The following is an 18,334-nucleotide window of genomic DNA, read 5'->3' as shown; positions in this document are numbered from 1 at the left end:
AAGTCTTTGCCATATTAGTCTCATCCTCTCCTACTGAGGCCAGACAGGGCAGCCATGGAGACCGAGCAGCACATCTGCTAACTAAGTGCCGGTGGCCTTGGTCCAGCCCATGTATGCTCTCTGGTTGGTGGCTCATAGTTTCTGAGAGCTCCCAGGAGTTCAGGTTAGTTGACTCTGTTGGTCTTCCTGTGGGGTTCTCATCCCCTTCAGGACACTCAATCCTTCTCCCAACTCTTTCATAAGAGTCCCCAACCTCAGTCCAGTATTTGGCTGTGGGTATCTGCATTTGTTTCAGGCTGCTGCTGGGTAGAGCCTCTCAGAGGACAGTTATGCTAGGCTCCTGCCTGCAAGGATAACAGAGTATTATTAATAATGTCAGGAACTGGGGCTTATCCGTGGGATAGGCTTCAAAGTGGGCCAGTTACTGGATGGCCATTCCTTCGGTCACTGCTCCTTCTTTGCCCCTGCATTTCCTTTAGACAGGACAAATTTGGGGTGAAAGATTTTGTGAGTGGGTTTGTTTCTTATCCTCCCACTGGAGCCCTGCCTGGCTACAGGAAATGGCCTCTTCAAGTTCCATGTTCCCACTGTTTGATATCTTGGCTTAAGTCACATGCACTGACTCCTGGGAGTCTTCCCTATCCCAGGTCTCTGGGACTTCCTTGAGAATAGGAAGTCCAGTGGAATATTATTCAGCTATTTAAAACAAGGACATCATAAAAGTGTGCAGACAAATGGATAGAACTAGAAAATACTATTCTGAGTGAGGTAACCCAGACCCAAAAGGATATGCATGATATGTACTCAATGATAAGTGGATATTAACCATAAAGTATAGAATACCTATGCTAAACCCCACTGACCCAAAGAAGTTAAACAAGAAGGAAGGTCCAAGTGAGGGTGCTTGAATCACACTTAGAACATGAAACAAAATAGCCATAGGAGGCAGAGGGAGGGGAGTAACTTGAAGGGGAGGTGGAGGGAGGGACATGGCAGGCAGGATCTGGTGTGGAGAGAGACAAGAAAGAGACCCAGAGGGCCAGGAGAATGAATGGAAATCTGCAGTTGCTGGGGGTAGGGGGTTAGGAGGCAACTTTTAAAGTTGGAATTTTTAACAATGTGGGACATTTTAATTTTGTAAGATGTTTTATATTGTGATGTCTTTTGTATGGTCTTGGGGATAAACATCAAAGGAAAGGTTGTGGCTTAACAGAGATGTGTTTGTGTTTCAAGTTGATAAGGGTTCAGTTGTGCTGTGATTTATGTCAATTTAACACAAGCTATCATCATCAGAGAGGAGGGGACCTCAGTTGAGAAAAATGGCCCTGTAAGATGAGCTGTAGGCAAGCAAGCCTGTAGAGCATTTTCTTAATTAGTGGTTGATGGAGGAGGGATCAGCCCATTGTGAGTGATGTTACCGCTGGGATTTTTGCTCCTGGGTTTTATAAAAATGCAGGCTGAGCAAACCAGGAGGAGCAATTCAATAAGCAGCGCCCTACTATAGCCTCTGTATCAGCTCCTGCTTCCTAGTTCCAGTCTTACTTCATTTCCTGTCCTGACTTCCTTCCGTGATGGACTGTGATCTGACAGTATAATCTAATATAACTCTCCTTCTCAACTTGCTTTGGTCATGGTGTTTCATTAGAACAATAGTAACCCTAGTAAGGACACTGCTTTAAGTGATCTGGGAGATGTTTGTGCACAGGAAACTTGCAGCTTCTAGAAAGTCCTAACAAACAGGCACGACTGAGAGCACTGACCCTGTAGCAGACAAAAGCAGACCAGTCTAATGAGGGCCTGGATAGGGACCCTGAGGTTAAGTTTGAAGAAGTACAAGATGACAGGTCTATTTTTATCTTCTTGGATTTGGTAAAAGATCTAAGCAGGTCATTGCTCTTTTATAATTGTGTTTGGCTTTTGAGAGGTTTTCACTATAAAGCCCACACTGATCCCAAGCTCAAGATCTTCCTGCCTCACTCTTCGAAAGGTAAGAACTAGAGACATGTGCTACCCTACCCTGCATTTTCTCTGATGTTCTTGAATAGTTCTTCCTTTAGTGATTACCCAACTCCATTCAGTCTGGGATGAGAATTCATGTAAGGAGCCTTTGCTCTGCTGTGGGTACTAAACATTTCAGCAGATGCTACCTTAGTGATTCTAGGAGTTAAGCCCCGTGTGCTATGTTTACCAAGGGAATGTGTTGTGCTTTCTAGGTTTGATAGTATCAATCCACATCAAATGCTAGATGTCTGGCACATGGAGATCCAGCACATGGAATCGACCATGGCAACCATCTCCAAGTCAGCTGATTTGTTTGAAGTCAATGTTCCTGACTACAAGCAGCTGAGGCAGTGCAGAAAGGAGGCCTGTCAGCTAAAGGAACTCTGGGACACCATTGGAATGGTGACTTCCAGTATCCAAGCCTGGGAGGCCACCAGCTGGAGGAATATCAGTGTGGAAGCCATGGACTCAGAGTGCAAGCAGTTCGCCCGGCAAATCCGCAACCTAGATAAGGAGTTCAGAACCTGGGATGCATTCACAGGCCTGGAAAGCACAGTACTGAACACTCTGACCTCCCTGAGGGCCGTGGCTGAGCTGCAGAATCCTGCCATCCGGGAACGGCACTGGAGGCAACTGATGCAGGCCACAGGGGTGAATTTCACCATGGATCGGGACACCACCCTAGCTCACCTCCTGCAGCTTCAGCTCCACCACTTTGAGGATGAGGTCCGGGACATTGTGGACAGAGCAGTCAAAGAGATGAGTATGGAGAAGACCTTAAAGGAATTGCAGACTACCTGGGCCAGCATGGAGTTCCAGTATGAGACCCATGCGCGAACCCACATACCCTTGCTGCAGTCAGATGAGGACCTCATTGAGGTCCTGGAGGACAATCAGGTGCAACTTCAGAACCTGATGATGTCCAAGTATGTTGCTTTCTTCCTGGAAGAAGTGTCAAGCTGGCAGAAGAAGCTGTCCACGGCTGACTCGGTCATCTCTATCTGGTTTGAGGTGCAGCGTACCTGGTCTCACCTGGAGAGCATATTCATTGGCTCGGAAGACATCCGTGCTCAGCTACCCCAGGTAATAATCAGGGAATCCTATGCTACCTAGTCTCTGGTCCATGTCAATGGAAGGCCATCCCAATAATGTCAGGGTTCCTTTCTCTGCACTTCATGGTACCTCCTACAAACACTAATCTGGCCCACCAGCAAAAAAAGAAAAATGGTAATATGTTAGCAACAAGTTGCCTTTACATGAGGAAGAGAAAGGAGTGATTTAGTTTGTGTTCGTTCTCTCTCTCTCTCTCTCTCTCTCTCTCTCTCTCTCTCTCTCTGTCTCTCTCTCTCAAGTACTCATAAGAAATGAGATAGAAGACTAGCAGCTGTGGCTTGGGAATGACTCTTTATGGGTCAATGCATATAGGGCTTATAAGACAAGTAGTCAAAGAAATTGAATCTTGTTCTCAGGAAGTTCAAGATCATCCTCCCCAGCCAATGAACCATGCTGCAAACCTTTAATTGGCACAACCATGCCAGATACCAGCTCTCTGCTCAAGACTAACAACAGATTTCCCTAAAATATATGCGGCCATCATTACCTTCCCCTTCTCATTAGCCCTAATTAATGTGTCATTATCCACCTCTATCTCAGAGAACTCTAATTCCTCCCTTTTTGCCCTAGACTTCTGTATCCATTCAGTACAGCTAGTTCTTTGCTGACAAATTAGTTTGATTCTAAAATGTCACCAGTTGTCCCGGCCTTATTAAGAACTTAAAGCACATGATGCCACCCAACACTGCCATTCTCCATCACATCTATTGACACAGACTAGTGCAATAAGGTGGCTTAAAGGGTGACATTCACAATGGAAACTAACAGGGAACAATTCTGTAGGGTGCTTGTAATGAAGCCAATTCCAGACTTTATTTATCCTAAACACCAGCACCTGACGAAGAATAGGCTTAATTAGAAAGGGCAAGGACATAGGCACAGACTTTGTGAGAGAGTTTAAGAGGATTGTGAGAACCCTTTATGAAAAACATTAAAGAACTGGGTCTCTGGATAGTGCCACAGGTTTGTGCACACAGCCTGTAAATGCCTGCATTTCCCTCCTATTAAAAACATAAAGAAAGGAATTAGTCGCATTACACCCTAACTAGTAAGTATTTTCATCCATTATGTCTATTTCCCAACATTTCTGCATGTACACACATAGTTTTTACATAATTGCTTCAGGAATAATTAGAGTTTTCTGACTGGCTCTTTTCATTTGAACATTTACGCCAGGTATTTTCCATACCCCCTGTCACCTTGATACCTTTTTATTCTCAGTCAAAGCAAAACACGTCATGGAGAGGGGACTATAATGTACTTTACCCATGTCCCTTGTCTCTTGATCTCCTTGGGCAATGGCTGTGGCTTACAGGTAAGACAGTAGACCTAGACTTCAGCATTAACTCTCCCACATTGTGGAAGTTACTGAATGTCTTCATGCCTTGGTTTCTCATGTGTAAATTGGACAGATAATGGTACCTCTTTCAAAAAGTCTATTAAAACAATGCACACAGCATATACCATTATGTTTGCTGTTTGCAATAATGCCATCTATTCTTACTAGGTGCCACATTTAGGCCAAAATGCTTTATATATATTATATAATTAATATTTATACATAATATATTTACATATTACCTTCTAATATATGATAAATATAAAATTTTATAATATATAATATATTTATATTAACTTCTTCATAGTTTTAGCACCATGGAACTGATAACAGTAAATAATTTTGACAGCATAGTGATACCATTGAGAAAAAACTTTGGTCATGCAAAGATTTCTATAGATCTAGAAAAACCATCCAATCTGCTGCCCACTTGACTTAGGAAGAGCTTATTGGACAGTTAGAATAAGAGTGGAGAGTCCCTGAGACTTTGTTAGGGGTCTACAAGGTACACACTACCTTAGTGATCCTGTGTGCTATTTGACGTTTTGACCTCTGCTCTTCCATAAGCACACATGAGCTATAATGTTCCACAGCCTGTCAGAGCAAAAATCAAAGGCAGAAACCCACGTGGGAACACTGATGAGGTCCATTAAGTTAAGCAGTCCTGCAATTTGGAGGTTGAAAGGAAAGCAAAAGGATGCTATTTGGGTTTTCAATGTAGCAGTTTGGGTTTTATTTTTAATACACTTTAGATTAAAAACATGGTGTTAGGCTAATGTGATAGATTTATTATTGTCACATCTTAATTTTATTTTGAAACCTCAAAGCAAACTCCCTGTTCTCTGGCTTTTTTCACCCTCCTCTGTCACAATAATTGCGGGGCTTTCGACTCAGGCATTGTGAGGAAGACATATCCGCTGGACTTGGGCTCCGCAGGCTGCCTTTGATCAGTTGTGGTTTTTCTATAATTGTCTGCAAAGAGAAGTTCCCTTGATTGTGGGTGAGAACTACACTTATCAGCAGTATAATGATAAGTATTTAGGATGTAGTGGTGGATTATATCGTTTTAGTAATGTGGCGGGCAGTTGTAGGCTCTCCTCTGTGATCCATGACTTTACTAGCCCTGAGTAGTTCTTTGGCTAGGTTCCTAGTACCAGGCATGATTTCCTTCTTATTGAATGGGTCTTAAGTCCAATTAAGGAGCTTCTGGTTACTGCCTAGGTATAAGCGTCACTGCCGTACCCTTAGGATTGCGGTGCCATGCTGCTTGATGTTGTGTCTCATGGGTGTCATAGCTTGAGAGGACTGTTGGTTTCTTTCCTCCCTTGGGAACTTGAGTGCCACCTTCTGGTATCCTGAAGGCTAGTCCTCAGGGAGGTGGCTTTCAGGTCATTTTAGGGCCCTGTATCTGAAGTTCATGATATCTCTAGCAATAGGGACTTACCTTCTACCTCTGACAGGGGAAGGGGGAAATCTGGGGCATCAGCAAGGACTGTAATATTTTGGGAGTCTCTTGGACAATCCTGACCAATGCAAAAGAGGGCTTCTCATGGCTGGTATTGAGAATTTGTCAGATAGTCTATAACTCCTGAGGAGAGCAGTGTCAGCCCATATGGGAAATTTTCATTTAAACTCTATATGTATATTTATATACAGACTTAAATGTGTTATTGATATTTAAGAGTAGAGAGTTAAAGTATGATTCCTATGACTCTTTAAGATATCCCTAAATACTCTTATTTTACCTTCCTCTTTGTGTATACCCTTCTTCCTCCACCCTAACATCACCCGTACTCTTGAAAGGAATTAAATAATTTAAAAGTTTCTTTTAAAATACTTTAGCTTCTAGTACACACTAGCAGATCACCTGAATAAACAAAAGAAAGGGTTCCAAGATGACCATGTCCAAATGCTGCTTTCCTCACCCGGGTCTCTTCTTGGGATTGGACTGGTTTCTGCCTCCAGATGACTGCAAGGGTCAATGTGAGACAAGTATTATTATTTTCTGTGTGTTTCATTTGTAGGACGCTAAGAGATTTGAAAGCATTGACTCTGACTTCAGAGAGCTGGTGTATGATGCTCAGAAAACCCCAAATGTGGTCGAAGCCACAAATAAGTCAGGTCTCTATGAAAAACTGGAAGATATTCAGAGCAGGTGGGTCCGCTCACTGCCCCTGCTGTGAGGAGGAAACAAACTTTCCTTTTCTGTCTCTGACCTTTATTATCTGCCTGCCAATGACAGCATGCTTGGCCCTTGCTTTGCCTACAGGTTTGGGCAACACAGGGCGTGGTATCCTTACGGGAGTTGATATATGTGTCAACAGATGTGTGCATTTGCGAATATCCCTAGGTATTCTTTATTCTTCTGTTTGTTTATATCTTACATATCGCAAACATAGTTGTCCTTCAGTTTCCACTCAGCATTGCTTCCAAGACAGCCTGCAGATATTCAGAAGTCTGGGCAAGTTCCTTATGCAAAATATAATTGTATATAACCTGTATAGCCCTCCCATGGGTTGTACCGCCCTCTGGTCTATTTATAATACCTAGCGCAATATAAATGCTTTGTAATGGCTATGTTGTATTGTTTAGGGATTAAGAACTAAAAATGTTTGGATGCATTAAAAAGAAAAAAAACACGTGAAGAGATTTTCTGAGCATTTTCAATTTTCAACCTGAAGGTGGTTGGACCCTCAGAAGAGGAATTTCCAGACGCTAAGGGCTGACTTTATTTGCATTTAGGTAATGCACGTGCAGCCTGGGAATAAGCATACTAAACTGTAAGAACCTGTGCTCTGTGCTCTCAGGTTGTGCCTGTGTGAGAAAGCCCTTGCAGAGTACCTAGACACCAAGAGACTCGCCTTCCCTCGCTTTTACTTCCTGTCCTCCTCTGACCTGCTAGACATCCTTTCCAATGGCACAGCCCCACAACAGGTAAGTTGGGTAGCAACTTCAAGATCATCCAAATGGCTGGGACACCCCAGCAGGGGGCTCCTCTTCCATGTTACTTTGGGCATCTCTGCTCCCTTCAGCTTTCCACACACACACACACACACACACACACACACACACACACACACCCCACTCCTCACAGGCCACCCACCTCCCTAGCAGCTGAAACAGACGTGGAGTTGCAAAGGAATATGAAATTAAGCCTCCATCAGGAATGCCTTTGATCTGGCTCCGAGGTGACATCTAGTCAATTGTGGTCAACAGTGACAGCTATATAAAGAAGAATGATCTTCTGTCACTGGCAGGATGGCATGCATGGAGCTGGAGGAGGATGTGAAATGAGATAAGTCAGTCACTGGAAGACAGATGCCACATGTGGAGGCTCAAGTTGATCTCAGAGAAGCAGGGGCAATGACAGTGGTTACCAGAGGAATGGGGGATGGCTAGTGAGTGAAAGGTACTGGGTGTGCCATGACTCAATAACTTTTAAAATTTGATAGCATAATAAGATAACTGTAGTATACCACAGTTTACATATTTCAAAAAAGCTAATAGAAGTTCAGTAATTCCAATATAAGAAAGAACCAGTGTTTGATATAACAGTCATACCAACCTCCCTGACCTGACCATATTTGTTATATAGATCTGTTGAAGTGTCATATCAGACCCCATAAGTCAGTACAATTATTGTGTACATATTTGTAAATTACAAATAAGAAGAATGATGCCTAGAGTTTCCAAAAGGCCTATAAGTTGAGTGATTTTATTGGTTAAGTCATAGGGTGGTTCAGTCAAAAAAAGCCTGTGAGGAATCCCAGGTTTGGGGCTCTCCCTTTAATTCTAGTCATTTGTTGGCAGATAGGCTATTATTGTTTTAAATGGTTTTGCCTGTAAAAGTGAGGTTTGCTGAATAACATGGTTTTCGAGTGTCCGAATAACTAGATGAAGCTCCCTTGGTGTTTGTATCAACAGACAGTGGACCTCCAACTTGAATAAGACCCTGTGGAGGGTCTGTTATGAGCACACCCTCTCAGCCTCTCCCAGAACTTCTGATTTCCTGGATACAGGTGTGGCTGTAGGCTTTGTTTTTTTAGGTTTTCCCACATGAGCCCATACCTTTAGAGCCAATGCCATTGGCCTTGCAGGCTGTGTCTCCTGCTAAATGACAGGTGCTGCCTCTGTTCACACCTGAGATGAGTTCATAGATCTTTCATTTTGCCTCAGACTGAAGATGTATAGACCAAACATTCAACTGAGAAGTTGTTTGGCTGAATTCCTTCCCTCCCTTCTGGGTGATTTTTTTATTCATTTGAAGTACAAAGGGGTTTCTCTCTCCTTTTTTTTCTCACACAGAAGGTAGCATACTGCATATTCCTGTTTGTACTTTGTCTTCATGGGGGAAGGGCAGAGTGTCACTCTGTGGTCCAAGGCAACCATAAACTTGTGATGCTTGTGCCCCTGCCTACTGAGAATTCAGGCATGTGGTATTAGTTTTGTACTTTGTACTTTGTATTTTGTAATTTTTTACTTAGTTATATGTCTTTCATCTCTGTCTCTGTCTCTCTGTCTCTCTCTGTCTCTCTGTCTCTCTCTCTTTCCCCACCCCAGCCCTCCATTCCAACATTTGCATGATACTCTATTCTGGTGTATCATAGTCACACCACTACATCACTATTATTTTCCTATCTCAAATGAAGTGGCATTGGTGCCACCTTGTGTTTTGGAGACCCATCTTTTAGACCTAGAGATATTCCTAGAGAGTGCTGGCTGAAAGTAAATACACAACATCCTTGTTTGCACACACAACAATGCTTCCCTACATGGGAACTGTCCCCTTGGCATCACTGCCAACCATGCCTGAGAACTTCTCCAACAGAGCCAAAAATCAGATCCAGCAGGTCTTCGGTTTACTTGTTAATAAGAAGCAAATACTAAAGGGCATCGTCCTTGCATTTGTGGTCCTTCTGATTTTAGCCTGCAGATTGAGTTTCCCCAGTGGCCCAGGCACAGTGAAGTTGAACTATATGTCATATCAGTATTCTGCTTAGAGTTGTACTAACCCCATGTGTAGAAAGGGTCAGACTGTCCTCATCCTGTCTATAGCTTTAGTACCTAAGGTACTCATTCATAAGTATTCACTTCTCATTTAGTTGTAATAAATAATCCATTCCTCCCATATCCTAGTGAATGAAGCACAGTAAAGGTATTTCCTGACCCCTCTTCTGTGTGAGCAACTTAATGAATTGACTTAGAAGTCATAGTGACAGTAATTTCTTTTTTATCTAGATGTCTATAGAAATCAAAATGTATATTAATATGCAAAATATGTTTTTATTTATGTGTTTGCTTTATTTTGTTAGTTTACTGACACTTGAGATTTACCACTACCTGGAAACCATGGATTCTGTTGTCTTGACAGTTTTCTTCCACAATGTTTTAGAACATTTCTATTATACTAATCTGCCCCTGTCCCTTTAGGTTTTCCACACATCTGTAAACTGAGGTCTGTTACCTTTGACTGCAGAAACCGTCTTCTCTTTGAGTGTAGACTTAGCTCTTGGTCCACTTCCTTGGCATTCTTCAGAACTTCTTCATTTAGTTTTTGTGTCAGTTGAACCTCGAGTGCTGTTAATGCTGCTGTAAATTGATTTTGAATTTGCTTCCTTCGTTTCTTACCAGCCCATCTTTCATCTTGCGATTTACAGTGCCTACATTTCTTTTATTTAAATGAGAGCAAAACCAAATGATAGTTATTTCCCTTTAGGTTACACATTCATTCCTGTTTGCACTCCTCTGATCTCAGGAGAGGGCACTGACTCCCATGATGGAATCACAATGGTGCAATGTTCCCACCAGTTTTATATTCTTTTGGTCATGTCTGTCCAGCTCACATGGTCCCTATCTTCATACCTGCATAATTGCTGTAATCTTCCTTCAACACTCTTGACATTCACCCTTCTATGTTATGCTAGAGTTGTCCCTGGCATACCCTAGACAACCATGATCAGCTTCCTGTGCATCCTCTCAAACCCTTTGCCATGACTTCCTTTCTCAGGTTCAACGTCACCTTTCCAAGCTCTTTGACAACATGGCTAAGATGCAGTTCCAGTTAGATGCCAGTCAGAACCCAACCAAGACAAGCCTGGGCATGTACAGCAAAGAGGAGGAATATGTGGCCTTCAGTGAGCCCTGTGACTGCAGTGGACAGGTCAGCTACAGCCTCTTCCTCTCCTCGTACTTTGCCCACCCCTTACTACTCAAACCAAATTCATGAACATCAGTTTCTTCAAGCCAGAGCTTGTGACCTGGAAAAGAAACTTTTCTTGACTAGGGTCCACACTGAAGCTGCCTCTGATGCCTTACTCTCTCCAACATAAACATATGTCAACATTTTTGTTCCTTCACTCAGCAGAGACCAGTGCTCAGAGAAAAAAAATGCATACAGTCACTGCAGTCAGCTATGAGATTTTCTGATAATTGACAGTATAGAATACGTTAACACAGCCACCTCTGAAGTACCCCATGGGGGAATCTGGAGCTCAAATGCCTTCCTCAAATGTCCTTTTCTTAGATGTCTCCTCTCTGCAAATATAACCCAGAATCACTTCATCCCATAGTTCTTTTCCTCAGAGAGCCCACTACACACCCTTTCTCAAAGAAGTCCCACTACACCTCCAGGCCTCTCACATCCAACTGCAGGCACATGAATCATAGGACAAGTCCTTCCTTACACCCCACCCTGTCCTTCAGCACCGCTGAAGTAAAGTTCCATCCTGTTCATTATTTATAGTGATAGAGCCAAGCATTGTCCCTGGGGAAATGGGACTCACTTCCCATGAAGATACGGCCTGAACAAGAAGGTCTTTCAGAAGTTTCTACAGAAAGAAATTCTCCTATCAGAAAATAGTCCAAACTTCTCAGCTAGATGCAGGTGTCTGGCAACCTTGAGTTATAATTTAGAATATGCACTTTTGATACACTGGGACCAGAAGGCATACAACTGAGAAATGCCAGCTCAGCTAACATCTTTATGATGTATAGACAAGTCCATGAGAATCAACTAAATCTGCTTTAATCTGGGTCTGGGGTTCTTTGTATGAGCTCTAATTAGCATTGCACCACCCTGTCACCTGTTGCCATCTTCTTCTGTGTTCTGTGTTAGCACATTAGCCTAGCTCTCACTCATTACATCCAAGATTATAATCACAGAATCCCTTTGCCTTCCGGCATTTGATTTGTATACAATACTGGAACTCTGTTGTCTTCACTCCCTCAGGCTGGCTGAAAGAAAACAGATAGTATCGATCAACCCTTCTCAGGCTTGTGAAGTCTAACACAGAGCTCTTCTTCCAGGTTGAAATATGGTTAAACCGTGTGCTTCGTCACATGAAAGCCACTGTGAGGCATGAGATGACAGAGGCGGTCACTGCCTATGAGGAAAAGCCCAGGGATCAGTGGCTGTTTGATTACCCAGCTCAGGTATTTTCCTAGGTGAACCTTCCTAGACTTCTGTCCTTGTCTGTTTTTCTCCTCCAACAGCTTCTGTGGACCTTCTGAGGGAGAAGGGCCTCAAGCTAACTACCCAGCGCTTCAAAATAGGAAAGGCTTGAATCCTAGACTATTGTGAGGACCAGAAGACAGAGCAGAGGCATTGACAGCCATGACTGAGTTCAACCATTGCTTTGGAAAATTTGGGTTAAGTTATCTGTATCATTGCTTATAGGAAAAAGAGGTGAGCAATTAAAGTCTGAATCCCCTTATGTATGGATGTGCCAGATTTTTGCTGACTATGAGGGGAAGCTCAGCAGGAGACAAGATGAGGCAGCCTTCCCCGCTGGTATTCACAGGCTGCTGAGGAACCTAGGCACTTGTAAATCACAGGGTAGGCTCAGAACTCCCTGGCATCTATAACTGGCTAGTAAGGTCTGAGGTTATCTTCCTGTGGATATACTTAAGACAAGCAAAAGAGCAGAGAGGAATAGAGAAGACCTGGGCATGACTGAAGCTGGATGGGCGAGAACAGGAAGCAGCTGATGGAGTCTATCTTGGAAACTGGAAGCCAGTTCTTATAAACCATGTTACAAGACTGTCTTGATCACAAATTTCAACTGAATTCTGCCCATGTTTCTCAGGAAGGTCCCGACTTAAAAAACAAGTGAAGGTTTAAATGACTCTGGCTGCAGTACACCCACTCTTCTTGCATCCTAATATGGGGTAGTACTGGTGTGGGTTGTGTTGATTTATCTAGGTGTTGAGAACAAGGAGAAATAATGGAAACCATAGAATTCAATTAGAGTGATGGTGGGTATTTGGTGGAATGAGAAGGAATAGCACCAATCTTTGAACATTACCAAGCGCCTGAGCAGGTAGGAGAGGCCAATCAAGAAAAGGAGCAAAGAATCTTAAAAGGAAAGTCTGGGACACAGTCACCACGAAATTTAAAAAGAGCTGTGGGTAGCAGACGAACAAATTTCCAGTTACTTCTATCAGGTCAGGCAAAGCAAAGACAAAGTCTCTCCCTGGGTGACTTAATGACGTCATTTCAGCGGAGGACAATGGAACAGGTCACATGGAAGTGGGCGGAAGGCTCTGAAGAGAGCAGAAAGGATGGAGTGTATGTGGAGAGCATGGAGACATAGGGCTGTAGAGAGAAATGCATCCCATCAGGCCATCTGATACAGCACCACTGCAGAGGACACGATCTCATAAGAAAGCACAAGTAACCTAATGGATGGGACTGCTTACAACAACTATTCCTGTTTCATGAAGGGAATAACTCCCATGAGGTTTCCTCATAGCATCAGCCCTGTATTAGAATTTTGAGCCAAAAAATATATCGTGCCTCCTGCTCATAAAAATGTAGTATCTAGAACAATGTCTCCAAAATCAAATGAAACTACTGATGAACTATGCAACTAAATCCTCCACTATAAATACTCAAAAGGATGTATTTGCCATGTACAAGTTCACAGTCAACAGGAGAAATGTTGGTTTAAATCCCCCTTTCTGTGTTTATTTATAATCTCTGACAAATACAAGCATAAAGACCACATTGTTTCTTTTATTCGTCTGACCTTCAAAAGTACTTATTTTCTGGTTGTATATTTTGGGAAATTAAAGATATGGTAAAAAGATTAAGAGCAAGCAAATGTATACTCCTGCATTAGAATACTTGGACCATGAACAGATCAAAGGCTAAGCATCATCGAGATGCTCAGTGTGCTATACTCCTACATGGGGTAGAGGTACCGTCTTTGAGAAATAAGAGGTTATTCCTGTAGCTATTCCTAGAAACCTCACCATTAGCCAGAACAAGCCTTTGACTGTTCTCAACCATAATCCAGCTTTCAAGAGCAGAATGTGCTCTTCTCGTTTGTGCTGTAATTAGTTCACATCTCTGAGGACTTGGAGCATATGGTCGCCTTAGTCAATGATCAGGAAAGAGGGAGGGAAGGGGCCTTTCACCCACACAGTCACATCCTGAACTCTTGCTGCGTTGTGAGTGGGTTGCTTGGAAACAGCCCTGGTAACGGCCTTACTAAGCAGCTGTTGGTCCCACAGGTGGCTCTGACCTGCACTCAGATCTGGTGGACGACAGAGGTGGGCATTGCATTTGCCAGGCTGGAAGAAGGCTATGAGAATGCCATGAAGGACTACTATAAGAAGCAAGTGGCCCAACTCAAAACCCTTATCACCATGCTAATCGGGCAGCTCTCCAAGGGGGACAGGCAGAAGATCATGACCATATGCACTATTGATGTGCATGCCCGGGATGTGGTAGCCAAGATGATTGCTCAAAAGGTAGGTGCTGTATCACCAGATATGTTTCCCATTCCCTCTGGACAGCTCCAAGATAGCCCCTGGATCTACACATCATCAGAATGAGAAGCATGGTAGTTCCTGCTTCCTTTCAAACCTTCCAGCACAACAGTATAGGGGTAGTCCTTGATAGATGATAGCTCAGTGTATGATGTTTTGACTTAATGGAGGTAGGAAAGCAATATGTATGTATTAGAGACTATACTTTTATTGTAGTGTGTAATTAAGAATATGAGCTACTCAACACAATCCTGTATTGGACATTATGTAAAATGGTTTTATCCAACTATAGAGTAATGAAAATACTTTCACTGTGTAAGGTGGTTATGGTGTTTAGTAGGATAAGTGGATCAAATTCTTTTTCCACTTAAAACATTTCAATCTATCATGAGCTTATTATCGGGATGTAACCCCCGCATAATCTGGGAAACATCTGTAATCAGAACTGCCTATGCTTTTCTGTTCTATGGGCCAGAGTAACCTGCACTCTGAATTATCAGACAACATCTAAGCTGCCTAGAGGCTTCTATGTCCTATGAACAGAGGGCTACCTATCTATAAGGCACCCATCTGATCTGCCACTCCTCCTTTAGGTTGACAATGCCCAGGCTTTCCTCTGGCTGTCACAGCTACGCCATCGTTGGGATGATGAGGCCAAGCACTGCTTTGCTAACATCTGCGATGCCCAGTTTCTATATTCCTATGAGTACCTGGGAAATACCCCTCGCCTGGTGATCACGCCTTTGACTGATAGGTATGTGCTGTGGCCAGCTACTGATTGGTCTCTGTTTCTGGACAGGCTAACCAGTAGTCATCCACAATCAAGGTCATCATAATTTGCTGTCTGTTTACATAACTTCAGGAGAGAGAATCTTGTTTTCAGTATTCAAGAGAGCATATTCTCTACCCATCACCCTAGCTCATAAATGAATGAACTCAGGCTGCACATGGCAGCCACAAAACAAAACTATAAAGAATGCAAAGTGGTCTTCTCAGAACAAGCATCAGAGCCAGTCTATGAACTGTAGCTTTCTTGAGGAATTGTTGAGGCCATGAGGTACCCAACAATAGATCCAATACATGCTAGCTGCTTACCCACACCAAAAGTGACCTCACATTTGATCTTCCTAACTTATATCAAGAGGAGGTAGTAATGCACATGATCCCCCCACCACAACTCCTGAGGATAAGACAGTAATTCTATAGAGAAGTTATGAGGCCGGGGAATATCTCAGGTGGTAAAGTGCTCACCGTGCAAACATGAGGCCCTGAGTTCGTCCCCAGTTCTCATGTTTAAAAGTACATATGCATTCTCAACTGGGACATGTATTCACCTCTCATCCTCAGAATAAAAACCTGTAAGGAACATACTAGCAACCATTAAGGTATTTTCAATGTTTCAAGAGAGCATATTCTCTACCCTTCACCTTAGTTTCATAAATGAATGAAATCAGGCCTCACACTGAGCTGCTCACTGACATTTCCAGATGACTAAAATATTCTCTACCCTTAAATACCAATCCTAGTGAGAAGAAGGTAAACACATGCAGATAAAAATTTAACTAGAACAAGGGGCAGGGAGAAAGTGCTAGGCCTTAGACTCGACTAAGGCTCAAAGCCATTGGCTGTGAATTTCCAGGGATGGGACACAGAGTGTACCCTCTGAGCACAGAGGATCCCATCAAAGCAGGAAGAAAATGCCTAGAAGTTTTTGAGCAACAATAAAAATCAAGTGCCTGGATCTTCAGGGCCTGCTGGACCCGGGGGGAGACTGTCAGGGTGGTCATCCTGCAAAATCTGTGTCTGTACCACTCTTGCTGGCAAAAGGGACTCTAACATCTGTTTTGTTTCTCTGGATGTTTTAAGACAGCATCTCCCTGGAATGCACCATACAGTTCAGGTTGGCCCTGAATGTGTGATAATCTTTCCTCAAGCCCACACCACCACACAGCACATTTGTCAGTTGTCGCAGTAGATGTCCCCTCTCAACCCCCAGCCCCCGCCCAAGGGAAAGAACTATAGGTAATCATTACAGGAATGTCCCAAGCAAAGTCATGGAAATGAGAGACCTTGGAATGGATGTAGACTCCTGACTTTGGGAAAGGCTAGTCACTGCAGTCAGTCTAGGAATGTAAAAGATGTGTTCTTTATCCAATAAGTAATGATGAAAGTCATACTTACAAAATTTTATTCAGCAGTTAGAGTGGGCATGAAGAGAAGAGGGCATGGGGAAAATGTCATGAGATACAGTATTTTAGTTCTTCCCAAGTGCTCTCTCTCTCTCTCTCTCTCTCTCTCTCTCTCTCTCTCTCTCTCTCTCTCTCTCTCTCTCTGTGTGTGTGTGTGTGTGTGTGTGTGTGTGTGTGTGTGTGTGTGTGTGTGTGTGTATGCGCACGTGCAGAAGACATCCTTAAATATTATTCTTTAGGCATTTTCTACCTTTTTCCATTGTTTTGTTTTTGGATAGGGTCTCTCTCTGGCCTGGGAACTTGCCCAGTAGGCTAATCTAGCTGAGCAGCTCCAGGAATCCACCTACTTTGGTCTCCCTGGTCCTAGAGTTACAAGTACACACCTAGTTTTTTTTCTTTTTTCATGTGGAGTCTGAGGATTGAACTCAAGATGTTTAAAAATGCATGCAAGATAAGTACTTGTCTTAGCGTTTTATTGCTATAAAGAGACACCATGACTAAGGCAGCTCTTATAAAGGAAAACATTTCATTGGAGCTGGCTTACAGTTTCAGAGGTTTGGTCCATTATCATCATGCCAGGAAGCATGACAGACTGCAGGCAGACATGGTGCTGGATGAGCTGAGAGTTCTACATCTTGACCCAAAGACAACCAGGAGGAGGCTACAATGTTTTACACTGGGCAGTGCTTGAGCTTATATATTTCCTCAAAACCTTACCTCCACAGTAAAACACTTCCCCCAATAAGAATATACCTCCCCTAATAAGGCCACACCTCCTAATAGTGCCACTTCCCATGGGCCAAGCATATTTAAACCACCACAGTACTTTACCAACTGAGCCATCCCACCAGCCAGATAGCTGGTATCATCTGTCTTACAGTCAAATCCTCACACACATTTCCAAATATCGGATGAACATTTTCAAGTGACTTAAAGAAACCACTATTTATTGAACTGGGAATGTATAGATACCCAGCATCCTCTATGAATGAAGACATCTTGGCTTGTTTGCCTCCAGGTTTTCTACATCATTCATTCATTTTCAAACCCCGTTTGAAAAGTCCCTTACACCCAGACTCCCACTCGTCATTCCCTTTTTATTCCCATGACTCCTTTTCTGTGTGATCCTCATGAGACCGCATCCCTGATTTCATTAGCTCCCCACTGCACTCCAACTAAAGTCTAAAGTCCTTGCAGGACATGGTAATCCCTGCTGATGCCCCCTTCTCCTCCATCCCTGGTACTGTCTTCAAAACCTCCTTTCTACTCATCACCAGAGCTTCATTCCAATTTGGAATTTTGTGCTTGGGGTTTCTTCCTCCAGGCTGTCTATTCCATCATGGCTCCTAATCCTTCCCTGACTACCATGTCTAAGGAGCAGCCTCTTCCTGGTGATGTACACATACACCAGGCAGTCCTTACCAGTCTTTCTCCTAACTTGCCCTGCCTTCTGAAATGATCTATTTGTCTGTTTGCTTTCTCTCTGCGATCAGTGACTTGTGTCTGCCTTGGGTATAAGATCACCAGCACCTAGGAGCACTGAATGAGTGAATGAAGGCCAAAAGTGGAAGTTGCAATCCTAAGGACAGGCGGCATCAAGGACAGGCTGCATCAAGGAGAGGCTGACTTGGGCTTTTACTTGCACTGGGTTACCTCTGGGGCCCGTCCATTGTAAGATGAAGGGAATTTTTCACCAATTCAAGGTACATTAAGACTGGATTCTCCCAATCCTCTTTTCCAGTTGTGCTTCTCAGTCAGACATCCATCATTAGAAAGAAACCTGGCAGCACATTTCCTTTTACTGTGAGTTTTCTGGCTTGCCATGGAATATGAGCTAATAGTTAGGGAAATTATATCACTTGAAACAGTATAATGAAGCTATTACATGTTTGAGCAGTTTGGTTAATGTCTGTCTCCCACT

The 18,334-nt window shown here is 43.2% G+C and overlaps 1 protein-coding gene across 15 annotated transcripts in view; it reads left to right on the top strand.

Moving 5' to 3' along the window:
- Window positions 1–18,334, top strand: part of Dnah9 (dynein, axonemal, heavy chain 9) — a 367,182-nt gene that overhangs the window by 107,212 nt on the left and 241,636 nt on the right. For 13 of the 15 annotated variants that reach the window (XR_005490291.2, XR_005490292.2, XR_005490293.2 and 10 more), the window contains 7 exons: window positions 2,214–3,084; window positions 6,478–6,608; window positions 7,261–7,387; window positions 10,461–10,613; window positions 11,759–11,884; window positions 13,967–14,206; window positions 14,818–14,978. Coding sequence is in view for 12 of the 15 variants with exons in the window: in NM_001427097.1 (NP_001414026.1) it covers window positions 2,214–3,084; window positions 6,478–6,608; window positions 7,261–7,387; window positions 10,461–10,613; window positions 11,759–11,884; window positions 13,967–14,206; window positions 14,818–14,978 (1,809 nt within the window). In the remaining 3 variants the exon portion in view is untranslated. The other 2 variants (XM_039087292.2, XM_039087300.2) reach the window with 2 other exon arrangements.

The sequence above is a fragment of the Rattus norvegicus genome, chromosome 10, assembly GCF_036323735.1.
Source record: "Rattus norvegicus strain BN/NHsdMcwi chromosome 10, GRCr8, whole genome shotgun sequence".
Classification (NCBI taxonomy): domain Eukaryota; kingdom Metazoa; phylum Chordata; class Mammalia; order Rodentia; family Muridae; genus Rattus; species Rattus norvegicus.
The sequence above is the reverse complement of the archived record's forward strand: the minus strand, read 5'-3'. Positions and strand labels throughout refer to the sequence as shown.